We start from the raw sequence: 23,278 nt of genomic DNA, 5'->3' as shown, positions 1-23,278 counted from the left end.
AAATATTAGCCTAATACGCACCAAAAATTTAGGTGGATTTCAGTGAACTAATAACATAGTTCTTAAACTACTGGATCATCATTTCTAACACATTCTCTGATCCAAAAATCATAGAAGAGGGACACAAATAAACAACATCCATCTCAAGAAGGAATCCAGTGGTTTACCTTTTGATAATCCTGAGTCTCAACCCTCTTAACAACTTGAATTACCCCTGAAGCCTTCCCTTAAGGTCTGCTATTATTGTTCACTAGGTAATACCAGTTAGATACTTTTTCTGCTCAGTCATAAAAAAGTAAGCTATGTGGAACCACAAGAAAACAAAAAGTCAATCAATCAGGTTTCTTTTAATAATATGCCAAATGGGGTCACAATGAATCGGACACGACTGAAGTGACAGAGCACATGCATGCCAAATGAGCCTAGGTAGAAATTCTATTTCCCTGAAAGATATTAATGTAACTTTCTTCTGACTAGGAAAAGTGATACCTAACTAAAAACTCAAGCATGACAGAAAGCACACGTTCTCTGTAATCCCACCTGGGAAGGTCAATACTAACATTCCACTGTGTTTCCTCCATAAAACTTGTAACTGTTTAGAAGTAGTAGTGAATGAGAGAACCCAACCTAAAAGAGATTAGGGACTGTTGGAATTTTCAGACCATACAGTTCTTATGGAATAGGCTACTTTACATCACTTATAGAATATAATCTACATTCCCCAGAATAACTTCATCTAGTCACAGTACGAGTATTCTCTCCTTCAAGATTATTCAGACATCATAGATGACAAATAAAAAAAGAACTGGCTTTCCTCTTTACCTGCTGGGCATAAAATGTGGCAACATTTTTCTTCCCCATCCGATAAGCTTCTTTTGCCTTGCTGTAGCATTCCATCCTCTTCTGCTGGTGCAGGAAAGCCTCTGCCCTGTAGTCATCATACTCTGGGTACTCAAAGTCCTGGAAAGATGATTCACTTGGTGTATCTTCAGTCTCTTTCAATTTCTTTGCCTGTAAGGTGTTACACAATAAGTACAACCCAAAGAAAAGAACACACAATCTTTACCTTCAAAATCTGTACATGAAAACTGGGCTCTACTAATTTTTATCTTTCTTCTTACAAAAACAGACAATATTTCCCTACTGTCTTCCTAGTAAGTCATGCACTTGTCAACCATTATTAACTTTTTCATACCATTTTAACCACTCTTATCTAAGGAGATGTTGAAAAGTTCTCTAAAACTATTGCAATAAAAAAATCAAGCCAAAAGAGAGAATATAAAATATTCAAAGAATAACATTCATTTATCTAATGCAATATTTTCCAAATTTTAGTTTGCAAGCCCATTCATAGGGTCAGTCCAATCACTGAAGGAAGTAATGGCATATTTCAATTTATATTTTTTAAAAAACCAATCAATAAAATAACTGAATAATATTCTTTTGAAAACAGAAGAGCATATGGACTGACCATGCCTGATAGTAGGTAAAAATCATAAGGAGGTTCATAGGGCAGTTTTCAATCAATTCAACCAACTAGCCACTATGGTAGTGTTGACTTTTTGAGCTTTCTGAAATATGATCAAGTAGCTGTTAGCCATATGGAAACTTAAAGAAACTAAACTAAATAACTCTAATTTAAAACATGAGATCATGAAAATAATTATGCAAATTAGCCTCAGCACTAAACCAAATAAAAAGAATAACATAAATGTGTCACCACATTCCTAACTCATTACTAGAGTCAAAAATCTGTAAATATATTTTTATTTTTGCAACCAATACCCACGACTCTCCCTTACCTAAGAATATTCATAGGCCCTACATCCTTATGTCATGCTCACTAATAATCATACTACTGTTTAACTCTTTCATATTAATGTTTAAATAGTCTATGAGTATATAGCTTGTATCCTGGATAAAACCAAAGATTTTGCAGAGAAGGGATTAAAAAAAAGAAAACACTTTTTATGACCTTTGAAAAGCCATAGTGCCTAATACTACAAATATAAATATTTGCCTTAAAAGTCTCTATTGATATTTATACTAAAAAATGCAAATCACATTTGGTTCTCTGGGAAGAGACCCTTCATTTCTTATTTTTTAAAAAGAAAAAAAAAAAACAGGGAATTCCTGGGCTGTCCAATAGTTAGGATTCTGTGCCTTCACTGCCTAGGCCTGGGTTTGATCCCTGTTCATGGAACTAACATCCCACAAGCCACGTGGCAAGGCCCAAAAAAAGAAAGGAAAAAAAAAAGTATATAATGAGAGCTATTCTCATTTTAAAATAAAACCAAATTTTATTTTTATATCCCTTTCATAGTGATATGGTTTACTATAACTTCACTAACTAGGGCCAAGTGAAACATGCTTCCTAAGAATTCACAAGCCTGGTGGGCTGCAGTCCATGGGGTCTCGAAGAGTCAGACACGACTGAGCGACTTCACTTTCACTTTTCACTTTCATGCATTGGAGAAGGAAATGGCAACCCACTCCAGTGTTCTTGCCTGGAGAATCCCCGGGATGGGGAGCCTGGTGGGCTGCCGTCTATGGGGTCGCACAGAGTCGGGCACGACTGTAGCGACTTAGCAGCAGCAGCAGCAGCATTCTCTTGAAAGCATGATGTACTGTAATATTAAAACCATTTCCAAAGGTAACAAACTTGCAAATTTCATTAACAACTAAAGGGAAAAGGTACTAGTATTAACAAAACACAGTTTTAAATAAATGTTAGTTTCTTGAACAAAACTGGGAAACCAAAATGTTACCGGTATCATGATACTCTCTTTTAGTATCTCTGGTCCTTTAAGGTCCTGGGATATCAAAGACAGACTGTTCTGCCCACAAATCTTAACAATATTTTTATCAGTGTTGTGACATCTGCCTACATTTTTTTGAGAAAGACTAAGTATAACTTATCTCCAGTATAACTTATTCAAATTTATGTTTTGGCCAACGTGTACACAACTCACAAACTCTTTGATTCCAACATCTTCTAACCACAACTCACAAACTCTTTGATTCCAACATCTTCTAACCATCTCCCACTTTCAGCAAGCACACTTCCCAATCACTTCCTCTACTGCCATAATGACCAAGAGTGCCTTGCTCTATTATCAGGAGAAAAAGTAATCTTTATTCCCAGTCTGGCACTGAAGGTCTCACCATCATCTTGCACTCTTTGAATCTTGTAACATATTACACCTACCCATGACACACACAGCCATCAGTGGTACCACATACTTCCTGCTCCATGTACACACTACCAGATCACAGGAACACCAAAATTACCCAAGTCCTATCAGCTAAATTCTGGTGAAATAGTCAAAGAAAAAAAGGAGCACACAAGTTTATCCATAAGTGGTCTTATTAACAAGTAAAGCAGGATAATTGAGTACTATTTTTAAAAAAAAGTCTAAAACTAATACAAGATTAATATATAAAATCAATTGTACTTCTATTTGCAGTGGATAAGCCAAAAATAAAATTAAGAAAACAATTTCATTTACAATGGCATCAAAAAAATAAAATACCTTGAAATAAAATTAATAAAACTCATGTATAACTTATATTCAAAACTACAACACACTGTTGAATGAACTTAAGAGGAACTAAATAAATTGAAAGGTACTTCCACATTCACAAATTGGAAGACAGCATTGTTAAGATGGCAATACACCTCAAATTGACCTGCAGACTCAGTACAATCCCCATGAAAATTCCAGCTGGCTTCTTTGCAGAAACTGACAAGCTGATCCTAAAAGTCACACAGAAATGCAAGGGGACCAGAATAGCCAAAATAATCTTAGGGGGAAAAAAGAACATAGTTGAAAACTCACATTTCTCAATTTCAAAACTTACTATAAAGTTACAGCAGTCAAGACTATGACTATGGTACAGGCATAATGATAGACACACAGAACAATGGAATGAAACTGAGAGTCTAGTAAAAAATTTACAGTCAATTCATTTCCAACTAGGGTGCTAAGAAAATTCAATGTGGGAAAAATAATCTTTGCAACAAGTGGTATTGTGATAACTGAATATCCATATGCAAAAGAATAAACTTGAACCCCTATCTCACACCATATACAAAGATCTAAATGTAAGCACTAAAACTATAAAAGAATTTAAAACTATAAAACTATAAAACTAAAACTATAAGAAAACTTGGGTGTAAGTTTGATGACCTTGGATTAGGCAATAGTTTCTTGGGTATGACACCAAAAGTACATCCAACAAAAGAAGTGAATTGCACGTGATCAATTTTTAAACTTTTGTGCTTCAAAGTTCATCAGCAAAAAAGTGAAAAGACAACCCTTGGAATGGGAAAAAGTCTGCAAGTCATATGTCTGAAAAGGGACTTGCATGTAGACTATATAAAAACTCATATGACTAAAGAAATTTTTTTTAATTGTAATGGGCTACGGATATTAATAGACACTTCTTCAAAGAAGATATAATACAAATGGCCAATAAGCACATCAAAAGATGCTCAACGTCACCAGCCATCAGGGAAATGCAAATCAAAATCACAATGAGATACCACTTATATATTAACTATGTCTTTTATTTCTTATATTCTGATGCTTTGACATGAGGCCTTGCTACTCCCTAGAGACAAAGCCCCCACCTTGGGGTCAGCTAATTCCTAGAGATTGGAAACAATTCACTTGCTGGCACACTTTATACATGCAAACCATCCAATCTAGAACCCATAGCCACAACCACTTCCCTTATGGGCTCTCACTCTCTGGCCACCATTCACATACCCTAATCACTGAAGCCAAGCACCAGAAAACTAGGAACAGTTCCTATGCCCCAGAGTCTGCTGAAATTATTCAAACTAGCCAATCCTGAACCTACTTATTACCCTGTTTTGCAAAGTCTTTCCCATAGAAACCACAAAAAAAGGCTCTTGTGCCCATTTCCCCCTTCTCTCTTTGTCTCCTTGACCCTGGTGCTTCTTCATGGGGCTCTGGGTGGTAGGCCATACCTCATGCTTCTGTAACTATAATAAACTTCTTCCTTCATGTCATTTCCATACCTGGTGTCTTACCATACCTGATTAAAACAAATCCCAGGTATCCATCAAACAACTTCACTTCTACTCAGATGGCTTTAATCAAAAAGACAAGATGATTACAAAATGTCATAGAGGATGCGGAGAAATTCTAACCCTCATACACTGCTGATGGAAACGGAAAAGAATGTAACCACCTGGGGAAAATGCTTGGCAGCTCCTCAAATGGCTAAATGTTTCTGGGCTTCCCAAGTGGCTCTGCCTGCAATCGGGGAGACCCAGGTCTGACACAGTTATACTCTAAGACTCATCATACTGCATTCCATAGTTATTCAATTAAACCTCATATGTTTCATGTGTAGTCTACACAAGAAAAATTACAGAAATTCAAATGTTTGTCATGTACAATGACACTGAAGAAAAAAATATAATCAGCTATAAATTCATTATTTTGAGCAGATATTATTAGCCAAATATGCTATTACTGGTTAAATTTCCAGTCTACAAAAAATGGTGAGAAATAAACATTCATCTAACAAATCAATTATATTCCATACATAACTATTTCTACCATTATTGTAAAAAACTAAGAAGCTCTATACCTTTTTCTCCTTAGACTTCTGTGCAGTATGAGAAGTGATGTTCTCATTTTGGTGAACAAATTCTTGTGCTACCACTGTTTTTACAGGGTCTCCTTCAAGAACACAATTTAGAAATTGCACTGTGTGTTCTAATGAATAGCTGTAGAGAGTTGAAGTACAAATATGAGGTCAGTGAATTAAAATAAAAGTTATGTGGAAACGTTAACAAAGGCAACCTTTAAAACATCTTAGAAGAATATGAAAAATTGGCTCACTTCTTAGTTTTAAACATCAAAATTAAATGCTCATTGTGCATCTCAAGACTCAAGAATGAACAGAAAGTGTAAAGTTAGAGGCTCTCAAAAATTAATTTTTTAAATGAATACCCCAAAGTAACATATTAATAATTAATTCATATTCTTATATTTTATTCCAGACAGATTTTCCACAACTCTTTCTTTCATCTTATCACACATACTTAGTCCCCTCTGAATTCACACGTTTCAGCTTCCTTCATACATGAAAAACAGACAATAGATCTTTATGCTAACATCGTATTCTGTCAAATTTCACATTTTACTTAAACCATGGGGTTCCAGTCAAAGAAATTCTAGCAGAGATATGGAAAGCAAAAAGTGAAAAACCATCCTACCTCTCACCACTACATTATTTAGGCATATTTTCATGGTAATACTACATTATGTGGAATATGAAATTCTACAAAAATTGACAAAAGCCTGAAACACTCATGTTCCCATAACCAAAGAAACTCTTTCCAAAGCAAATTATAAATGATTTTATACTTATTACTTTTTATGACTCTGATCTCTTCCAAAGGCTAGATAATGAAGAGCTGACCACAAAGGACTATTTTTGAAATGCAATACTTATGCAAAATACTGTGATATTTTGCTATTCTTCAATTTATTAAAGCAACCCCTGAAGGGGAATCATTTGGGACTACCAATTCCACTTGAGCACTCTCATCTTACTGCCTAACATATACTCAACAAATAGGAGTTTCTTGGGGGCTAGAAACTACCAGAAATTGTCCACATCCTAACTAGTCCTTAAAATCAACTAGTTTGCCCACTTTTACGGCTAGAAGCCAGGCTTCCCTGGTGGCTCAGACAGTAAAGCGTCTGTCTACAATGTGGGAGATCCGGGTTCGATCCCTGGGTTGGGAAGATCCCCTGGAGAAGGAAATGGCAATCCACTCCAATAGTATTGCCTGGGAAATCTCATGGACAGAGGAGACTGGTAGTCTACAGTCCATGGGGTCGGAAAGAGTTGGACTCGACTGAGTGATTTCACTTTCACTTTCAGGGCTAGAAGCCAGTCTCCACCACAGGTGTTGTTAGGAGTATATGGCTCTGGAAGATTACACTGCAGGCATATAATGCAGTAAGTAACTGACTGAACCTTCTTCAAGCCAGGCTTCAGCGATACATGAACTGTGAACTTCCAGATGTTCAAGCTGGTTTTAGAAAAGGCAGAGGAACCAGAGATCAAATTGCCAACATCCACTGGACAATTGAAAAAGCAAGAAAGTTCCAGAAAAAACATCTATTTCTGCTTTACTGACTATGCCAAAGCCTTTGACTGTGTGGATCACAACACACTGTGGAAAATTCTGAAAGAGACCACCTGACCTGCCTCTTGAGAAACCTATATGCAGGTCAGGAAGCAACAGTTAGAACTGGACATGGGACAACAGACTGGTTCCAAATAGGAAAAGGAGTACGACAAGGCTGTATATTGTCACCCTGCTTATTTAACTTATATGCAGAGTACATCACGAGAAACGCTGGGCTGGAAGAAGCACAAGCTGGAATCAAGATTGCCGGGAGAAATATCAATAACCTCAGATATGCAGATGACATCACCCTTATGGCAGAAAGTGAAGAAGAACTAAAGAGCCTCTTGATGAAAGTGAAAGAGGAGAGTGAAAAAGTTGGCTTAAAGCTCAACATTCAGAAAACTAAGATCATGGCATCTGGTCCCATCACTTCATGGAAAATAGATGGGGAAACAGTGGAAACAGTACCAGACTTTATTTTCTTGGGCTCCAAAATCACTGCAGATGGTGACTGCAGCCATGAAATTAAAAGACGCTTACTCCTTGGAAAGAAAGTTATGACCAACCTAGATAGCATATTCAAAAGCAGAGACATTACATGGCCAACAAAGGTCCATCTAGTCAAGGCTATGGTTTTTCCAGTGGTCATGTATGGGTGTGAGAGTTGGACTGTGAAGAAAGCTGAGCACCGAAGAATTGATGCTTTTGAACCGTGGTGTTGGAGAAGACTCTTGGGAGTCCCATGGACTGCAAAGAGGTCCAACCAGTCCATCCTAAAGGAGATCAGTCCTAGGTGTTCACTGAAAGGACTGATGCTAAAGCTGAAACTCCAATACTTTGGCCACCTCATGCGAAGAGTTTACTCATTGAAAAGACCCTGATGCTGGGAGGGATTGGGGGCAGGAGGAGAAGGGGACGACCGAGGATGAGATGGCTGGATGGCATCACCAACTTGATGGATATGAGTCTGAGTGAACTCCGGGAGTTGGTGATGGACAGGGAGGCCTGGTGTGCTGCGATTCATGGGGTCGCAAAGAGTCGGACACGACTGAGCAACTGAACTGAACTGAACCCTTCTTATCAGAGTGAAGCTGACACTACTGCTGAGACAAGTATCCAGCTGTTGGCAGACAAATGGAGGATCACTGAATATCATAACACCTACCCTTGGGACCTGACTGATCAATCATTCTGAGTACTGAAAGGAAGTACTCAGTCCTCTAACCTCACCTGGGACCCACAACTCTGGGTAGTTTCATATCAGACCTTCTTGCCCTAGGTTCCCACAGAAGAGAATTGCCATATGCCAGCACCAACCCTCCTAACCCCCAATGCCTGGGTTTTTTTAACACATAATTCTAAGAAAACAGCTGCTCAGGTAACAAAAATAAATAAAAAATTTGTGGCTGAAATAATACCACGAAAAACTTGATTCAAGTGACATATTTAGAACTCTGCATACTCAGCAGAGAATATTCTTTTTCAAAAGCACCTTCATGTAATATTTATAATAACTGATCATGTATTAACCATAAAGAAAATTTCAAATTCCCAAAAGCAGGACTCTTTCAGGCTGCATTCTTATGCCTCAACACAACAAAACAAAATAAACAGTAACCACCACCACCGCTACCATCACCACCAAACTATCAATCCATTTAGAAAATTTCAAACTCTTGGATGAATGAGAAAATCAAACTGAATTAGATTTTTACAGAAAAAATGAAAGTACTATATATCAAAATCAAAATATCACATATATATATCAAAAACATAAAAGAGAAAAATTCATACCCTTAAATATATTTGTTATCAAATACTGAAAGGAAACAAACTAACCAAAGAATTGAAGATATGTCAACAAATTTAAAGAGAAAGGAATCAACAAAAATAGAAAGCAATTATCAAAAATAAAAGCAAAAATAAATGATTAGAGAATATAAAACAGACTTTGATCAATAAACCAAGAGCTTGCTCTTTAAAAGGGCCATTCTGACAAACAGCAAAAACAAAGAAAACAGAAAAAAAAAAAACTTAGGAAAGGAAAAAAGGATATGATCAAATACAAAACAATAGTTTTAATTATCACAGAATATTATATACAACTTAACAATAATAAACCTGAAAATCAAGGTAAAACAAATGGTTTTCTAGAAGACAAACCACCAGAAAAGACTCACAGGAAAAAAAAAACAGACAAATATTTGAATAAAACAATACCCTTAAAAGGTAGTGAAAAGTTCTAAAAGACTTCCCTAAAAAGGCACAACCCCAGAACCTTCAAGGTACCAATTTATTTAAATTTTCCAGAGCAAGTTGCTCAGTCGTGTCTGACTCTTTGTTACTCCATGAACTGTGTCCCTCTAGATTCCTCTGTCCTCTGGAATTTTCCAGGAAGGAATACTGAAGTGAGTTGCCATTTCCTTCTCCAGGGGATCCTCTTGACCCAGGGACTAAACCTGCGTCTCCCGCGTTGCAACTAGATTCTCTACCATTGAGCCACCAGGAAAGCCCTTTTATTAAGCCAAATGCCAAATAAAACCCTAAAGCCAAATCTGACAAAGACAACAAAGAAACAGAAAATTACAGACTAATCTCACTTAACAACTGTTGCAAAAAGCCTGAAATCAATTCTGATATTGCATTAAAGGAAAAAAACAAAAATATGAGAGAATTTTTATTCTAGAAATTACTGGTGATTGACATAAAATATACTAGTAAACTAAAGAAAAAAATCTGTATTAGATTCTCCAAAGAGCCTGAAAAGGCACCTATTTAAAACAATTCTTGCTAAAATAAAAATTTAAGGAATACATTAAGATCAAAACTATGTATTACTCAAACCAGAAGCATTCCCAACTACAATATTGAAAATAAAATTTAGGACCAAATGGCTCAATGGAATCAAAGAGTCAATAAAAGAAAATGTATATTTAAGAATGTGAGAAATATTAGTGGCTATATTTTATATCAGCATGTAAAGATGACCTATCTACCCAGTTTATCATTCAGAAAAAAATTAAGTTAAATCTCTACTTCATACTAAACATACAAAAATGTTAGGTAAATTTTTTAAATTTCATTATTAAAAATACTGAACGATGGTCGAAGATCCTGTGTGCTACAGCTAAGATCTGGTGCAGTCAAATACATAAATTAAGAAAAATAAATTAAGGACTTCACTGGTGGCTCAGTGGTAAAGAGTCCACCTGCCAACGCAAGGAGACATGGGTTCGATCCCTGGTCTGGGAGGATCCCACATGCCTCAGAGCAACTAAGCCCATGTGCCACAACTATTGAGCCTGTGCTCTAGAGCCCAAGAATCACAACTACTGAAGACTGTGCTCCAAAACAAGAGAAGCCACCGCAATGAGAAGCCTGCATGCCACAAGTAGAAAGCAGCCCCTGTTCACCACAACTAGAGAAAAGCTTGAGGAGCAACAAAGACACAGGACAGCCAAAAATAAATAAATAACAAAATTATATATTAAAAAGTTTCTTTTAAAAAAAAAGCAAATTTAAAAATAAATACTGGAATAAATATGGAATAAATAAATTCCATAATGTTGGGGTAGGGCAGATTTCTCAAAAAGAGTTAAAACTCCAAACCAATAAGGGAAACAATTTTCTGATAAAACATGAATTAAAAAATGTTTATGACCAATGAGATTTTATCAAGAAAATTTATTATAATCTATATTAACAAAGATAACTACACATAATATATAAAGAATTTTCATAAATGTAGAAAGAAACACAAAGAGCCAAAAGAAGACAGGCAAAATGAAGCAATTTAATAGAAAAAGAAATCAATGGGAAAAAAGCTCAACCTCACTACTAATAAAAATTTAAGCAACAATTAAATACTTTTCCCACCAGACTGGCAAAAAATTAAAGATTCTTAATGTTCAGGGCAAGTTACACAATCAGTGCATATAAGTAATATGGAAAGCCCTTATAAAAGGAAATTTGGCATTAGCTATAAACATTTTTAGTGTAACAACTCTGATTCAGCAATTTCACTTTCAGAAACTAGCTTACGATAACATTCACCCATGCACACAAAAATGTATGTTCAATGTTGCTCAGTGAAACATGGTTTCCAACTTTTCTTAAAAGCCTGTAAACAGAGCATGTTTAAACAAACAACAGTACTTTAAGAAATCACTTTCAGAGTACTATGGAATACTCTGTAGACATTAAAAGGAAAAGAGTTATTTATTCTCTCACAAAGTATGGACAGAAAAAATAAATAACAGCAAAACTACAAAATAGTATATAAAACACAATCTATATATATATAGTCACCAAAATAAATAGGTGCACATGTGTACACATACTTACTATATGAACACGAGAAAAAATTGAGGAGGAATATGAACCAATTGACAAAAATTTCTCACTTTCTACATTATTGCATTTAAATGGTTTATAATACACCTCTATCATTTTTGTTATCAGAAAAAATAAAAATAAGATATTAAAATGTATGACATACACTTTCAATCACATCACAACAGAAACTGCAGACAACCCTTCTAGTACTCACTTGTGGTCCTTGAAAATGTCCACCAGGAAATTTTGGTTAATGGCTGGAAATATCTTAAAGAGTTGCTTCTCCTTTAGCTTTGTGGCACAATCTTTCTCAAACATAAGCGTCTCCCTTTTCTAAAACAAAAAAGACAAAACTCATTCTTACTATGGAATTTACAATACTAGTTATGCTGATCCAAAACCACGGTTATTTCATTGCAAAAACACTAATAATTTCAAAGTAACCACAGACTTTCTTCATTGTTTAAAGGCTGAAAATAGTAATATAAGTATTCTTGCACTGTTTATTTATATCCCATTTTTTACCAAGTATTTGAAGCTGCTTATTAATACACACACATAATCACACATATACATATTTATGTGTGTGCATGTGTGTATATATATATATATACACTCTCACATATGACACGTGCTGTGTCGCTCAGTCGTGTCCAACTCTTTGCGACGCTATGGACCGCCCGCCAGGATCCTCCGTTCATGGGACTCTCCAGGAAAGAATACTGGAGTGGGTTGCCACGCCCTCCTCCAGAGGATTGTCCCAACACAGGGATTGAACACAGGTCTCCCACATTGCAGATGGATTCTTTACCGTCTGAGCCACCAGGGAAGCCCACATTCGATCCTATATTACACATATAAAAACGGTGAAGTATATACATATAAACAGGATATAAATAAATGAAGAAATCAGAGAGTAGAGAAAATAAAAGTAAGAATACAGGATAAAGCTAACAAGAAAATTAGTATAAATAAATGCATGCTACAAAATCCTGTACAATTGCTAAAGGTGGGTCACAAATTCAGTTCTGAGCTTCTCAATGGCCAAAGCAAAGGAGAAAACAAAGATTCTCAGTGTCCATGAAATAAAAAATCAGCTGCTCAGGAGAAGAACAGCTTTTTCTGGTACTGAGACCTGAAAGAAATTTCTCGCATGGGTCCTCATAAAAGGGACACTGTGTGATGCTGTGAACAACATCCTTAAAAACACATTCTCCTCAATGGGCAGAAACTACAACATACAAATGAGGTGCAAATTCAGGTTGACAGAAAAATCCACATTAAAAAATTTTTTTCACAAACATATTTATTCCAAAGGAATTGTATGAGAATTGCTAAGTGTTATTTTTTCAAAGTCGTATTTGGATTGTTTAAATTGCCAAACCAAACAGGCTTTTCTAATATGTGCTAATTTAATTCTAATTAAGGATTATAGTAATCATTTGTAAAAGGATTTCTAACTCTAAGACAATTTGTTAACATTGTGATTTAACTATGTAATATTTTTGTTTATTCCAAAAGTCCTAGTGTCTAAAAAATAACTTCCTATAAAAGTTCAAAGGGTCTCTGAAAATGTAAAAATTACAATAATTTGGGATAGTCCTAGAATAGCTATTGGTTTGAAACCTAGCCATATTTAGGCCATTTATAATACCAAACAACAACAGGAAAAGAATTACAATAGGCAACAACCTGACCAGTCAAAAAGACTGGTGAAGCTGAATATATCACATACCACAAGAGTGATGAAAACAAGCCACCTCAAGAATTTTAAATATTTCACATCTTGATATACATTATAATCTGATCTTACTAAAAAATTCATTGATTTTTTTTTTTGAAAAAAACCTCAGTGATCAGATTTACTAGCACCTGCCAGGTCATAGAGTATCTCTAAACTACAAGTTCTAAGGTCTTATCAATTAACTGAAAACAGCAAGGAGATCAAATCAGTCAATCCTAAAGGAAGTCAACCCTTAATACTCATTGGAAGGACTGATGCTGAAGCTGAAGCTCCAAGACTTTGGCCACCTGATACAAAGAGTCAGCTCACTGGAAAAGACCCTGATGCTGGGAAAGATGGAGGGCAGAAGGAGAAGGGGGAGATAGAGGATGAGATCGTTGGATGGCATCAGCGACTCAATGGACAAGAGTTTGAGCAAATTCCAAGAGATAGTGAAGGACAAGGAAGCTCGGTGTGCTGCAGTTCATGAAGTCGCAGAGTCGGACATGACTTAGCGACTGAACAACAACAATCATCTTACAATTAATTATCTTCTTCATGCATTATGCCTAATTTTTATTTTGTATTCTTCGCTTTAAAAGAATGTAAAGTGTATTTCTCCTTTGGAAAATTCTGAGAAATTTTTCCAGAAATTCTCTCACTGAGGCTCTACTTAAGCAGGAATATCTTTAGGATCAAAAGAGTATAGCTTCTAGTATCAAATTCACACAAGACAAGAAAAATCACTGACAGAAAAAAAATTAAGTTGGAAAGTCAAAGAAACTTATTTGTTCATCATTATGTGAAGTGAAGTGAAGTGAAAGTCGCTCAGTTGTGTCTGACTCTGCGACGGCATGAACTATACACAGTCCTTGGAATTCTCTAGGCCAGAGTACTGGAGTGGGTAGACTCTTTCTCCAGGAGATCTTCCCAACCCAGGTATACTAAGAGATAAAAAGGCAGGCTAGAACCATAAAGAAAAGTTACAGCAGCAGAAAACACCATTTCAACAAAAAGTGTCTCATCATTTGAGCGTAAGTTCTAGGCTTTCCTTATATGTAAATTGAAGAGGATATCTGAAACAACACTAAATTATAAGATCCTACTGAAGAAACTGTTCCTTGGATTATATAAACACGTAAAGTTGGTAACGGTAGCATATTTCCAAATTAATTAACAAGTGGAGGAAATAAATATGAAAGTGGAAGAATCCCATCATTCTTTCTAAGCCCCCATTCTATCAATATATATTTCAACCAATATAAAGGTGTTCCTTTGAGCAGTCAAATAAGTAGGAAAAAGAGGGGAAAAGGTTGTAAGATCACCAACTAAGAATTTTTTTTTTTCCTTGAGAACTGAACTAATAATCTCTAAGGTCTTTTCCCTTTTGATGAAGAAGCTGAAGTTGAACAGTTCTATGAAGACCTACAAGACCTTTTAGAACTAACACCCAAAAAAAGATGTCCTTTTCATTATAGGGGACTGGAATGCAAAGTAGGAAGTCAAGAAACACCTGGAGTAACAGGAACATTTGGCCTTGGAATACAGAATGAAGCAGGGCAAAGACTAATAAGAGTTTTGCCAAGAAAATGCACTGGTCATAGCAAACACCCTCTTCCAACAACACAAGAGAAGACTCTACACATGGACATCACCAGATGGTCAACACCAAAATCAGACTGATTATATTCTTTGCAGCCAAAGATAGAGAAGCTCTATACAGTCAACAAAAACAAGACCAGGAGCTGACTGTGGCTCAGATCATGAACTCCTTATTGCCAAATTCAGACTCAAATTGAAGGAAGTAGGAAAAACCACTAGACCATTCAGGTATGACCTAAATCAAATCCCTTATGATTATACAGTGGAAGTGAGAAATAGATTTAAGGGCCTAGATCTGATAGACAGAGTGCCTGATGAACTATAGACGGAGGTTCGTGACATTGTACAGGAGACAGGGATCAAGACCATCCCCAAGAAAAAGAAATGCAAAAAAGCAAAATGGCTGTCTGGGGAGGCCTTACAAATAGCTGTGAAAAGAAGAGAAGCAAAAAGCAAAGGAGAAAAGGAAAGATATAAGCATCTGAATGCAGAGTTCCAAAGAATAGCAAGAAGAGATAAGAAAGCCTTTCTTAGCGATCAATGCAAAGGAACAGAGGGAAACAACAGAATGGGAGACTAGAGATCTCTTCAAGAAAATCAGACACACCAAGGGAACATTTCATGCAAGGATGGGCTCGAGAAAGAACAGAAATGGTATGGACCTAACAGAACCAGAAGATTTTAAGAAGAGGTGGCAAGAATACATGGAAGAACTGTACAAAAAAGATCTTCACGACCAAGATAATCATGATGGTGTGATCACTCACTTAGAGCCAGACATCCTGGAATGTCAAATCAAGTGGGCCTTAGGAAGCATCACTACGAACAAAGCTAGTGGAGGTGACGGAATTCCAGTTGAGCTGTTTCAAATCCTGAAAGATGATGCTGTGAAAGTGCTGCACTCAATATGCCAGCAAATTTGGAAAACTCAGCAGTGGCCACAGGACTGGAAAAGGTCAGTTTTCATTCCAATCCCAAAGAAAGGCAATGCCAAAGAATGCTCAAACTACTGCACAACTGCACTCATCTCACACGCTAGTAAAGTAATGCTCAAAATTCTCCAAGCCAGGTTTCAGCAATACCTGAACCATGAACTTCCTGATGTTCAAGCTGGTTTTAGAAAAGGCAGAGGAACCAGAGATCAAATTGCCAACATCCGCTGGATCATGGAAAAAGCAAGAGAGTTCCAGAAAAACATCTATTTCTGCTTTATTGACTATGCCAAAGCCTTTGACTGTGTGGATCACAATAAACTGTGGACAATTCTGAAAGAGATGGGAGTACCAGACCACCACCTGATCTGCCTCTTGAGAAACCTATATGCAGGTCAGGAAGCAACAGTTAGAACTGGACATGGAACAACAGACTGGTTCCAAATAGGAAAAGGAGTACGTTAAGGCTGTATATTGTCACCCTGCTTATTTAACTTCTATGCAGAGTACATCATGAGAAACGCTGGGCTGGAAGAAACACAAGCTGGAATCAAGATTGCCGGGAGAAATATCAATAACCTCAGATACGCAGATGACAACACCCTTATGGCAGAAAGTGAAGAGGAACTAAAAAGCCTCTTGATGAAAGCGAAAGAGGAGAGTGAAAAAGTTGGCTTAAAGCTCAACATTCAGAAAACTAAGATCATGGCATCTGGTCCCATCACTTCATGGGAAATAGATGGGGAAACAGTGGAAACCGTGTCAGACTTCATTTCTGGGGGCTCCAAAATCACTGCAGATGGTGACTGCAGCCATGAAATTAAAAGACGCTTACTCCTTGGAAGAAAAGTTATTACCAACCTAGATAGCATATTGAAAAGCAGAGACATTACTTTGCCAACAACGGTCCGTCTAGTCAAGGCTATGGTTTTTCCAGTGGTCATGTATGGATGTGAGAGTTGGACTGTGAAGAAAGCTGAGCGCCAAAGAATTGATGCTTTTGAATTGTGGTGTTGGAGAAGACTCTTGAGAGTCCCTTGGACTGCAAGGAGATCCAACCAGTCCATTCTGAAGGAGATCAGCCCTGGGATTTCTTTGGAAGGAATGATGCTGAAGCTGAAACTCCAATACTTTGGCCACCTCATGTGAAGCGCTGACTCATTGGAAAAGACTGGGATGCTGGGAGGGATTGGGGGCAGCAGGAGAAGGGGACGACAGCGGATGAGATGGCTGGATGGCATCACTGACTCTATGGACCTAAGTCTGAGTGAACTCCAGGAGTTGGTGATGGACCGGGAGGCCTGGCGTGCTGCGATTCATGGGGTCGCAGAGTCGGACACGACTAAGCAACTGAACTGACTGAATACTAATTTTCAGAATTCCAAGAAAAGTTAAGAAAAAGAAATGCAAAAGAAACCAAATTCTCTTATGAATTCATATAGTTCAGTTTAGTTCAGTCATATAGTTAGATAGGCTGAAAAAGAAAAAAAATTAAATTCAGAACAAAGTGAAGTATCTGTTTGAACTTGTCTTATTGAAAAGTTAGATAGGAAAAGAAGAGTACTTAATTTAAGATTTGAAAGTTTCTAAAATTTTCCTCTAAAAAATTTTGCTTCAAATATGAACTCTTCAATAGCAAAACAGTCATTTCTTATTCTAACTTATGAATGAAATTATCTTCAAATGAAATTTCTTTCATGTTTTTCTAGAATGAAAAAATTTTACACAAGTAAAATTATAGACAAGAAATATACATCTGCAAAATTAAATCCAAAACAACAGATTTAACATAACTGGCTTACTGTTATAGAATGTCAACTAATTTTGCAGAAGTAAAAACCTTTAACTTCAAACTACATTTAAAACATTTTTCAATTTTAACACTAACTTCCATCAGGTTAAAACAGATTCCAGACTACAGAAAGTAGAATCAAATGAAAATCACAAACTAAACATATAATCAAACTAGAGTAAGAAACAAAAGCTTAATATTTATACTAACTCATACCAAATCATGCTTTTCCTGTAAGGCAATTTCTTCTGACATTATTTCTCTGAGTGATACTTTTTTAGTTTGAGTGTTCCAATGATCCAATAAGGGTAGCATTTCAGGTGCTGCTAAAGTCTTCAGTAATTTTTTGCCTGTTCTCTGAGATGATTTTTGTTCTGAATTATCAAGACCAACATGCCCAACCAGGGAAGGATCTATAAAAGCAGTTATCAATAGTGTCAGACCGTGAATAACAAATGTACAAATTAACAATTATTCTGATGTAAATATATACCTCAGACAGACCCAGAAAACATGACTTTTTACTCTTTGCTTATAATACAGTTTGCAAACTTCAAAATATATCTTCACATAATTATAAGTAGGAAATATATATAAATGTAGGAATACTTCAAATGAGCAACAATCTGAGTATCACTGTAAATCAACCCAATGCTTCCTACTCTTTTTCATATCCCTTCAACAGAGAAAACAGTAACACACATATACATTGATAAACAGAGGAAGCTGCAGCCAGCCAGGAGCGACTAGCTAGAGCAGCTGGTCAGCTCTGCCTGGCTACTCTAAGAACTGAAAGGATTAATATTTTTGCAAATCTGTAACCCACTGAAGGCAGACAATAAACACTGAACATTGATACTCAAGATAAAGAAGGAACTGAACATTCTAAGAAGTTCATAACAGTAATATTTAATGTATATTTCAGCTTTTCTAAGAGCAACACATTCTGATATATACTTTTGCTCTCCTGGAAAGTGAAGAAAAAGCTAATACTGTCATCTGAATAACTGATACTATTTGGGAACCTCCAGCTCTCAAATAACTTTGGTTCTTGAAGCTACAATACAGGTCTAGATTAAAGTTAAGAATCTTCACTCTAACCATCTTCAGTCTGGAGTCCTAGTATGAAGTGGCCAAAAGCATCTAGAGAAACTCAAGCACAAAAGCAGGACCTAGAACAGGTCTGCCACTTTGCACTAACCACTTAAGACACTACATCTAAGAAATCTTCTGGAATTAAATATTTTCAGTTTGACAGATATACCCAAAAAGCAGGCTGACTTTTATGCTCTAATCATATTAACACCAATAAAAATTTAATAGCCAAAGTAATATTTCAATGATGCTATCAAAGATAGGAATATTTTATTGCTCTCAAATCAGAACAGTTTTCTATCATTCAGAACAAAATCATTAACAGGAAACATTCTGAATATATGCATTAGAGCACACCTAGGTGCTTCATAGCCTCATAGTTGAAAAAAAAAATTTCAATTGAAGTATAGTTGATCTACAATGTTGTGTTAGTTTTCAGTTATAACCTGAAAGTTAAATAATACAGTTAATAATAAGTTAATAATAAAGTTAAGGTTTATTTTATATCAATATTAAATGTTAAAATTTTTTAAACTTATCTACAAATCAAAATTCTTTGGTAACATATTTTGTGGAAGTATATTTAAAATGAGTTGAAATTCACACACACACATCAAGTTTCAACATCCAGGTAAGAACATCAGAAGTGAAACTATGTGACTTACCTTGCATTAACTTGCCAAAAGATACCTCTTCTTGTCTTTGTCGCTCCTAAACACAAAGGCAGAATAGGGGATTGGCAAAAAAGGGTGCATTAGAAAACAAGCTTATGTTATTTTTCTCAGTAGTCATTTCTCCTTATAAGACTGTCAATCAATCTTGCCAAATCTAATAAATCTAGATAAATATAAATTATGACTATATCTATGTATCTTTTCCACTTACAGAGCTCTTATGCTGTAATTTTTAAAAAACTGTTTATGAAACTATCTAGCATTTCAAGTCTTTAAGGAGCAAAAAACTATTAATGATTTTTTTCCCTAAAATAAAAAATCAATCATATTGAGCTCCATCATTTATTATATAGTTTGGTCAATCTGGATATAATCTAAAATACTGGAAAGAGAAAAAATATCAGTAATCTGTTAACTGGTAAAATTCATTCTCTCTCAAACTAAAAATTCAACAGAATCTTTAATATAACATAACAGATTGTAATGAAGAGCAAAGGTGACAAAATGGACACAAAAGGAGCTCTTTATAAAAAGAAGCCTACCAACCATTACAGATTCTTTCCATTTCTCATGAATCACTTTAGCCAGATTGAGATCTATATGAACCACACAATCCTCAACTGTTAGGGACCCTTGTGAGGAGAGGAAAAAAAGAAAAGAAAACATGACCATTACTCATTATACATTTGCAGAAAACACACTCAACTACCTTACACATCGTAAAAAAAATCCGTATTTTTTAATTACTAACCTATGTCTCTAGTTTTAAAACTCTTGGAATATTTTTATGTAACATGTCATTGTATTCACACTTCTTGGCAGATGCAATTACACAATGTTTCATATATTTAAGTTATTCATGTCCATTACACTAAATATATTTAGTATGTTCACTTCCATTAAGACTTTCCAATAAGTGTGTCCTAAGGAATTATCTTGCCTTACGTGTATCTGGAGTAGCATCAAGGGATTAAAAAGATGTATCTGTGCCAACAAGTATGAGGTAAATATCAGAAAAAATTTTCAATATATGCATGGGGAAGAATACAAACTCTATACTGTTTCTTGAAATTATATATTTAAAAATCCTCTACAAACACATGGTGCCAAAAACAATAATGCAGTCAACAGACTTTTCCATTTGTTAACATACAAAATAATTTTAAAATTGAACTAAAACTATCTATATTCTGGTCACAGAAAAATGCACATATAGGTAATAATTTACTTTTTCCTTACCTGAATCAATACCAACAGGGCCAAATAATTCATTGAGCTGAAAAGCCAGTTCAGGGGGCAATGCCAATTCAAGACAGTCTATGGTCAGAGATTTGGTTGTCAATGGAGTGGGATTCAGTGCCTCAGCTTTATCTTCTCCAGTAACTCCAGCTGACAAAGTACTCCCTGCCATCAGAATTGTCTCCATTTCCTGTTCCTCTTCAATCATAAATTCTTCTGTGTTTGGAAATTTCACATAGTCCTTTGGAAGAGTTTCATTTTTATTTATTTCAAAAGAGTTAGTAAAATAAGTTTCTTCATGTAATTCAAGATTTGAAGTGCTTGATACAGAGTTCAAAATGTCAGACAAATTCAAAGAAGAAGGTATATTATCGCCAGTCTCTGCAACTTCTGAATTCTTTTCCATTTCACTCACAGTTTTAGTGGTAGTAGCTTTTAGAGTATCTGGAAAAAACTGCTTCACATTATATAAACCTGAAAGTTCTGTTTGACTATTAGGAAGTACTTCATTACTATTATTTAGCTCTACAGTAGGAAGTATACTTGTTATTAATCCAGATTTTTCAGTAGTTATAGCTCTTATTTCTGCCTCCTCTAAGTTTTCCTTTTTGGAATTACAGGTAGACTGTACATCAGTGTTATTGATATCAATTCCATGCCTAAATTCTGGTACAGAAAAATTAGAATCCTCTAAGCTTCCTCTTTGGCTAATAATTTCCTTCAAATTCAGTCCCAGAGAAAATGGCCCAATTTGTGCTTCATCGTATGATTTTTTTATATTCTCAAATTCGGTATCCTCACATAATTTGGTTTCAGAATCCAATAAAAGGCTTGTGGCCCAAATAATATCTTTGTTACACCTCTCATATAAGTCTTTTAGGGCTTCTAATGAAAAAGATCCAAATAGTTTACAAAGAATGTTAAGATTTTCAGATTCATCAGCACTGGTAAGCTCACTTTCTTCCACATATGTGCTTTTGTCATACATTACCCTATATGGAATTGTTTCTTGAACATCCAATTTTGTGTTAGTATTCAAAGTTTTGGGTTTAAATCCATCTAATCTTCCTGTTAATACTCTCAGAGAATCGGAAACACTAATTTTATTTTTTTCTATTTTCCATAAGAGAGCAAAATCCTGTGGTTCAGTCTGGGTACACATGCCTACTCCTATTCCAGGGACTCCTTTAGTCTTTTCTTCTGAAAATTCAGCTAAAGTTTGTGGTCCTACTTCTCCCCGGACAGTTGGCACACTATTGATATAAGGAAGAGACAATGTGTGTTCCCTATGAATCTTTTTACTTGGACAAGTCTTACTCTCATAGGTCATTTCATTGGGCAACATTTCAGAACTTCCTTGAGTACAACTACCCAATGTTTTTAGCTCTTCAGGGCTTGTGCCCCAACAGGCCTCATGTGAAGAGTATAAGGATATTTCATTCATAGTGTTGTTGGTTCCAAATTCTAGGTTGGGTTCATTTAAGCCAGCCTTTGGTATTCTTGATCTGTGCTCTCTCTGAGCTAATGAATCAAGGGAAGGCCAGTCACCCACAATGTTGAATGAATCTCTTTCAGATTTACAGCTACTGAAAGATTCCGAGGCATCATCACACTGTGACATGTTGTCATCCTCTACATTTTCATATGGAGATCCTTGTGGCTGGATACAATCTACACTCACAGATAAACTATTATCTAATATTTTATGTGACTGAGGGCGATTATACTTTTTGTCATTTTGTACAGATGAGGCTTTTTCCATTTTTCGGTTCCTTTTTGTCCTCTGACCAATACTCTTATCAACTGGCCAGTCACCAACAAAAGACAGCTCGTGTTTTGGAAACTTTTCCGAAGTTGATTTGCTTTTCTGTTTTCCAAAGGCTTTTTTCTTTACTGCCGCTCTTTCTTCCAATATTTCACTAGATAAAGATTTTTCATTTTGATGGGGTACAGGATTTGAAAGACCGCAGTCCCCTTGATTATTTTCACCATAACAACTACTTGGTGACATTCTCTCTAACAAACTATCTGCATTGGTTTCACTACATTCTTTTTCAAGAGCCATTTCTACTGGCTCTTCTTTTTCACTTTTGTCTGTAACTTGTACTTCGCTTTCAAAATCAGGAAAGTAAGTGTTTGGAGATTCCTGAATGAAAGCATTCTGAATATTGGGATTCATATCACTTATTTCTTTTTTTCCTTTGTTTAAGTCAGCGTTAGGGAGATATGCAATATTCTCAGGTAACATATTTTCTTTGGTCACATCAAGTTTCTTCTCTTCAGTTAACTCTAGATGCTTCAAAGACGAGGATAAAACATTTTCTTCTTTCTCAGAAGTAATATCTTCATTGTCTCTTGGGCTGTAAGATTTTTTTTTTAAGTATTATAACGAAATCTCTTACTGTTATAATTAGTAATATTAATACTGTTAATATATTTAAACTAAAGAACATTAATATTATGATTTAAACTAAAGAATCTTTCAATTGAAAGACAAGATACCTGATCTTTCCCTAATACATGATGAACACACCCCTTTATTGTAATCCCAACACCTAGCACATTGCCTGGCATACAAGAAGCACTCAAACTGTTTTTCGAATTAAATAATTAACAGGAGATTTTCAGTTAAGGTGTTTATTATGCATTAAATATTAAAGTTAAGATTCTAAATTTGTTCCCAGAGCAGGACACCTCCCAGGC

General features: G+C 35.7%; 1 protein-coding gene across 3 annotated transcripts in view; it reads right to left on the bottom strand.

Annotated features, from left to right (window-relative positions):
- Nucleotides 1-23,278, bottom strand: part of LOC120862053 (NEDD4-binding protein 2-like) — a 56,907-nt gene that overhangs the window by 10,559 nt on the left and 23,070 nt on the right. For all 3 annotated transcript variants that reach the window (XM_040238051.1, XM_040238053.1, XM_040238052.1), the window contains 7 exons: nucleotides 20,576-22,935; nucleotides 19,883-19,968; nucleotides 19,328-19,373; nucleotides 17,784-17,980; nucleotides 11,733-11,851; nucleotides 5,626-5,764; nucleotides 823-1,011 (listed from right to left, as the gene is read on the bottom strand). In XM_040238051.1, the coding sequence (XP_040093985.1) occupies nucleotides 823-1,011; nucleotides 5,626-5,764; nucleotides 11,733-11,851; nucleotides 17,784-17,980; nucleotides 19,328-19,373; nucleotides 19,883-19,968; nucleotides 20,576-22,935 (3,136 nt within the window). The remainder of the gene's footprint in view (nucleotides 1-822; nucleotides 1,012-5,625; nucleotides 5,765-11,732; nucleotides 11,852-17,783; nucleotides 17,981-19,327; nucleotides 19,374-19,882; nucleotides 19,969-20,575; nucleotides 22,936-23,278) is intronic.

This window comes from Oryx dammah, unplaced genomic scaffold (assembly GCF_014754425.2).
Source record: "Oryx dammah isolate SB20612 unplaced genomic scaffold, SCBI_Odam_1.1 HiC_scaffold_3, whole genome shotgun sequence".
NCBI lineage: Eukaryota > Metazoa > Chordata > Mammalia > Artiodactyla > Bovidae > Oryx > Oryx dammah.
The sequence above is the reverse complement of the archived record's forward strand: the minus strand, read 5'-3'. Positions and strand labels throughout refer to the sequence as shown.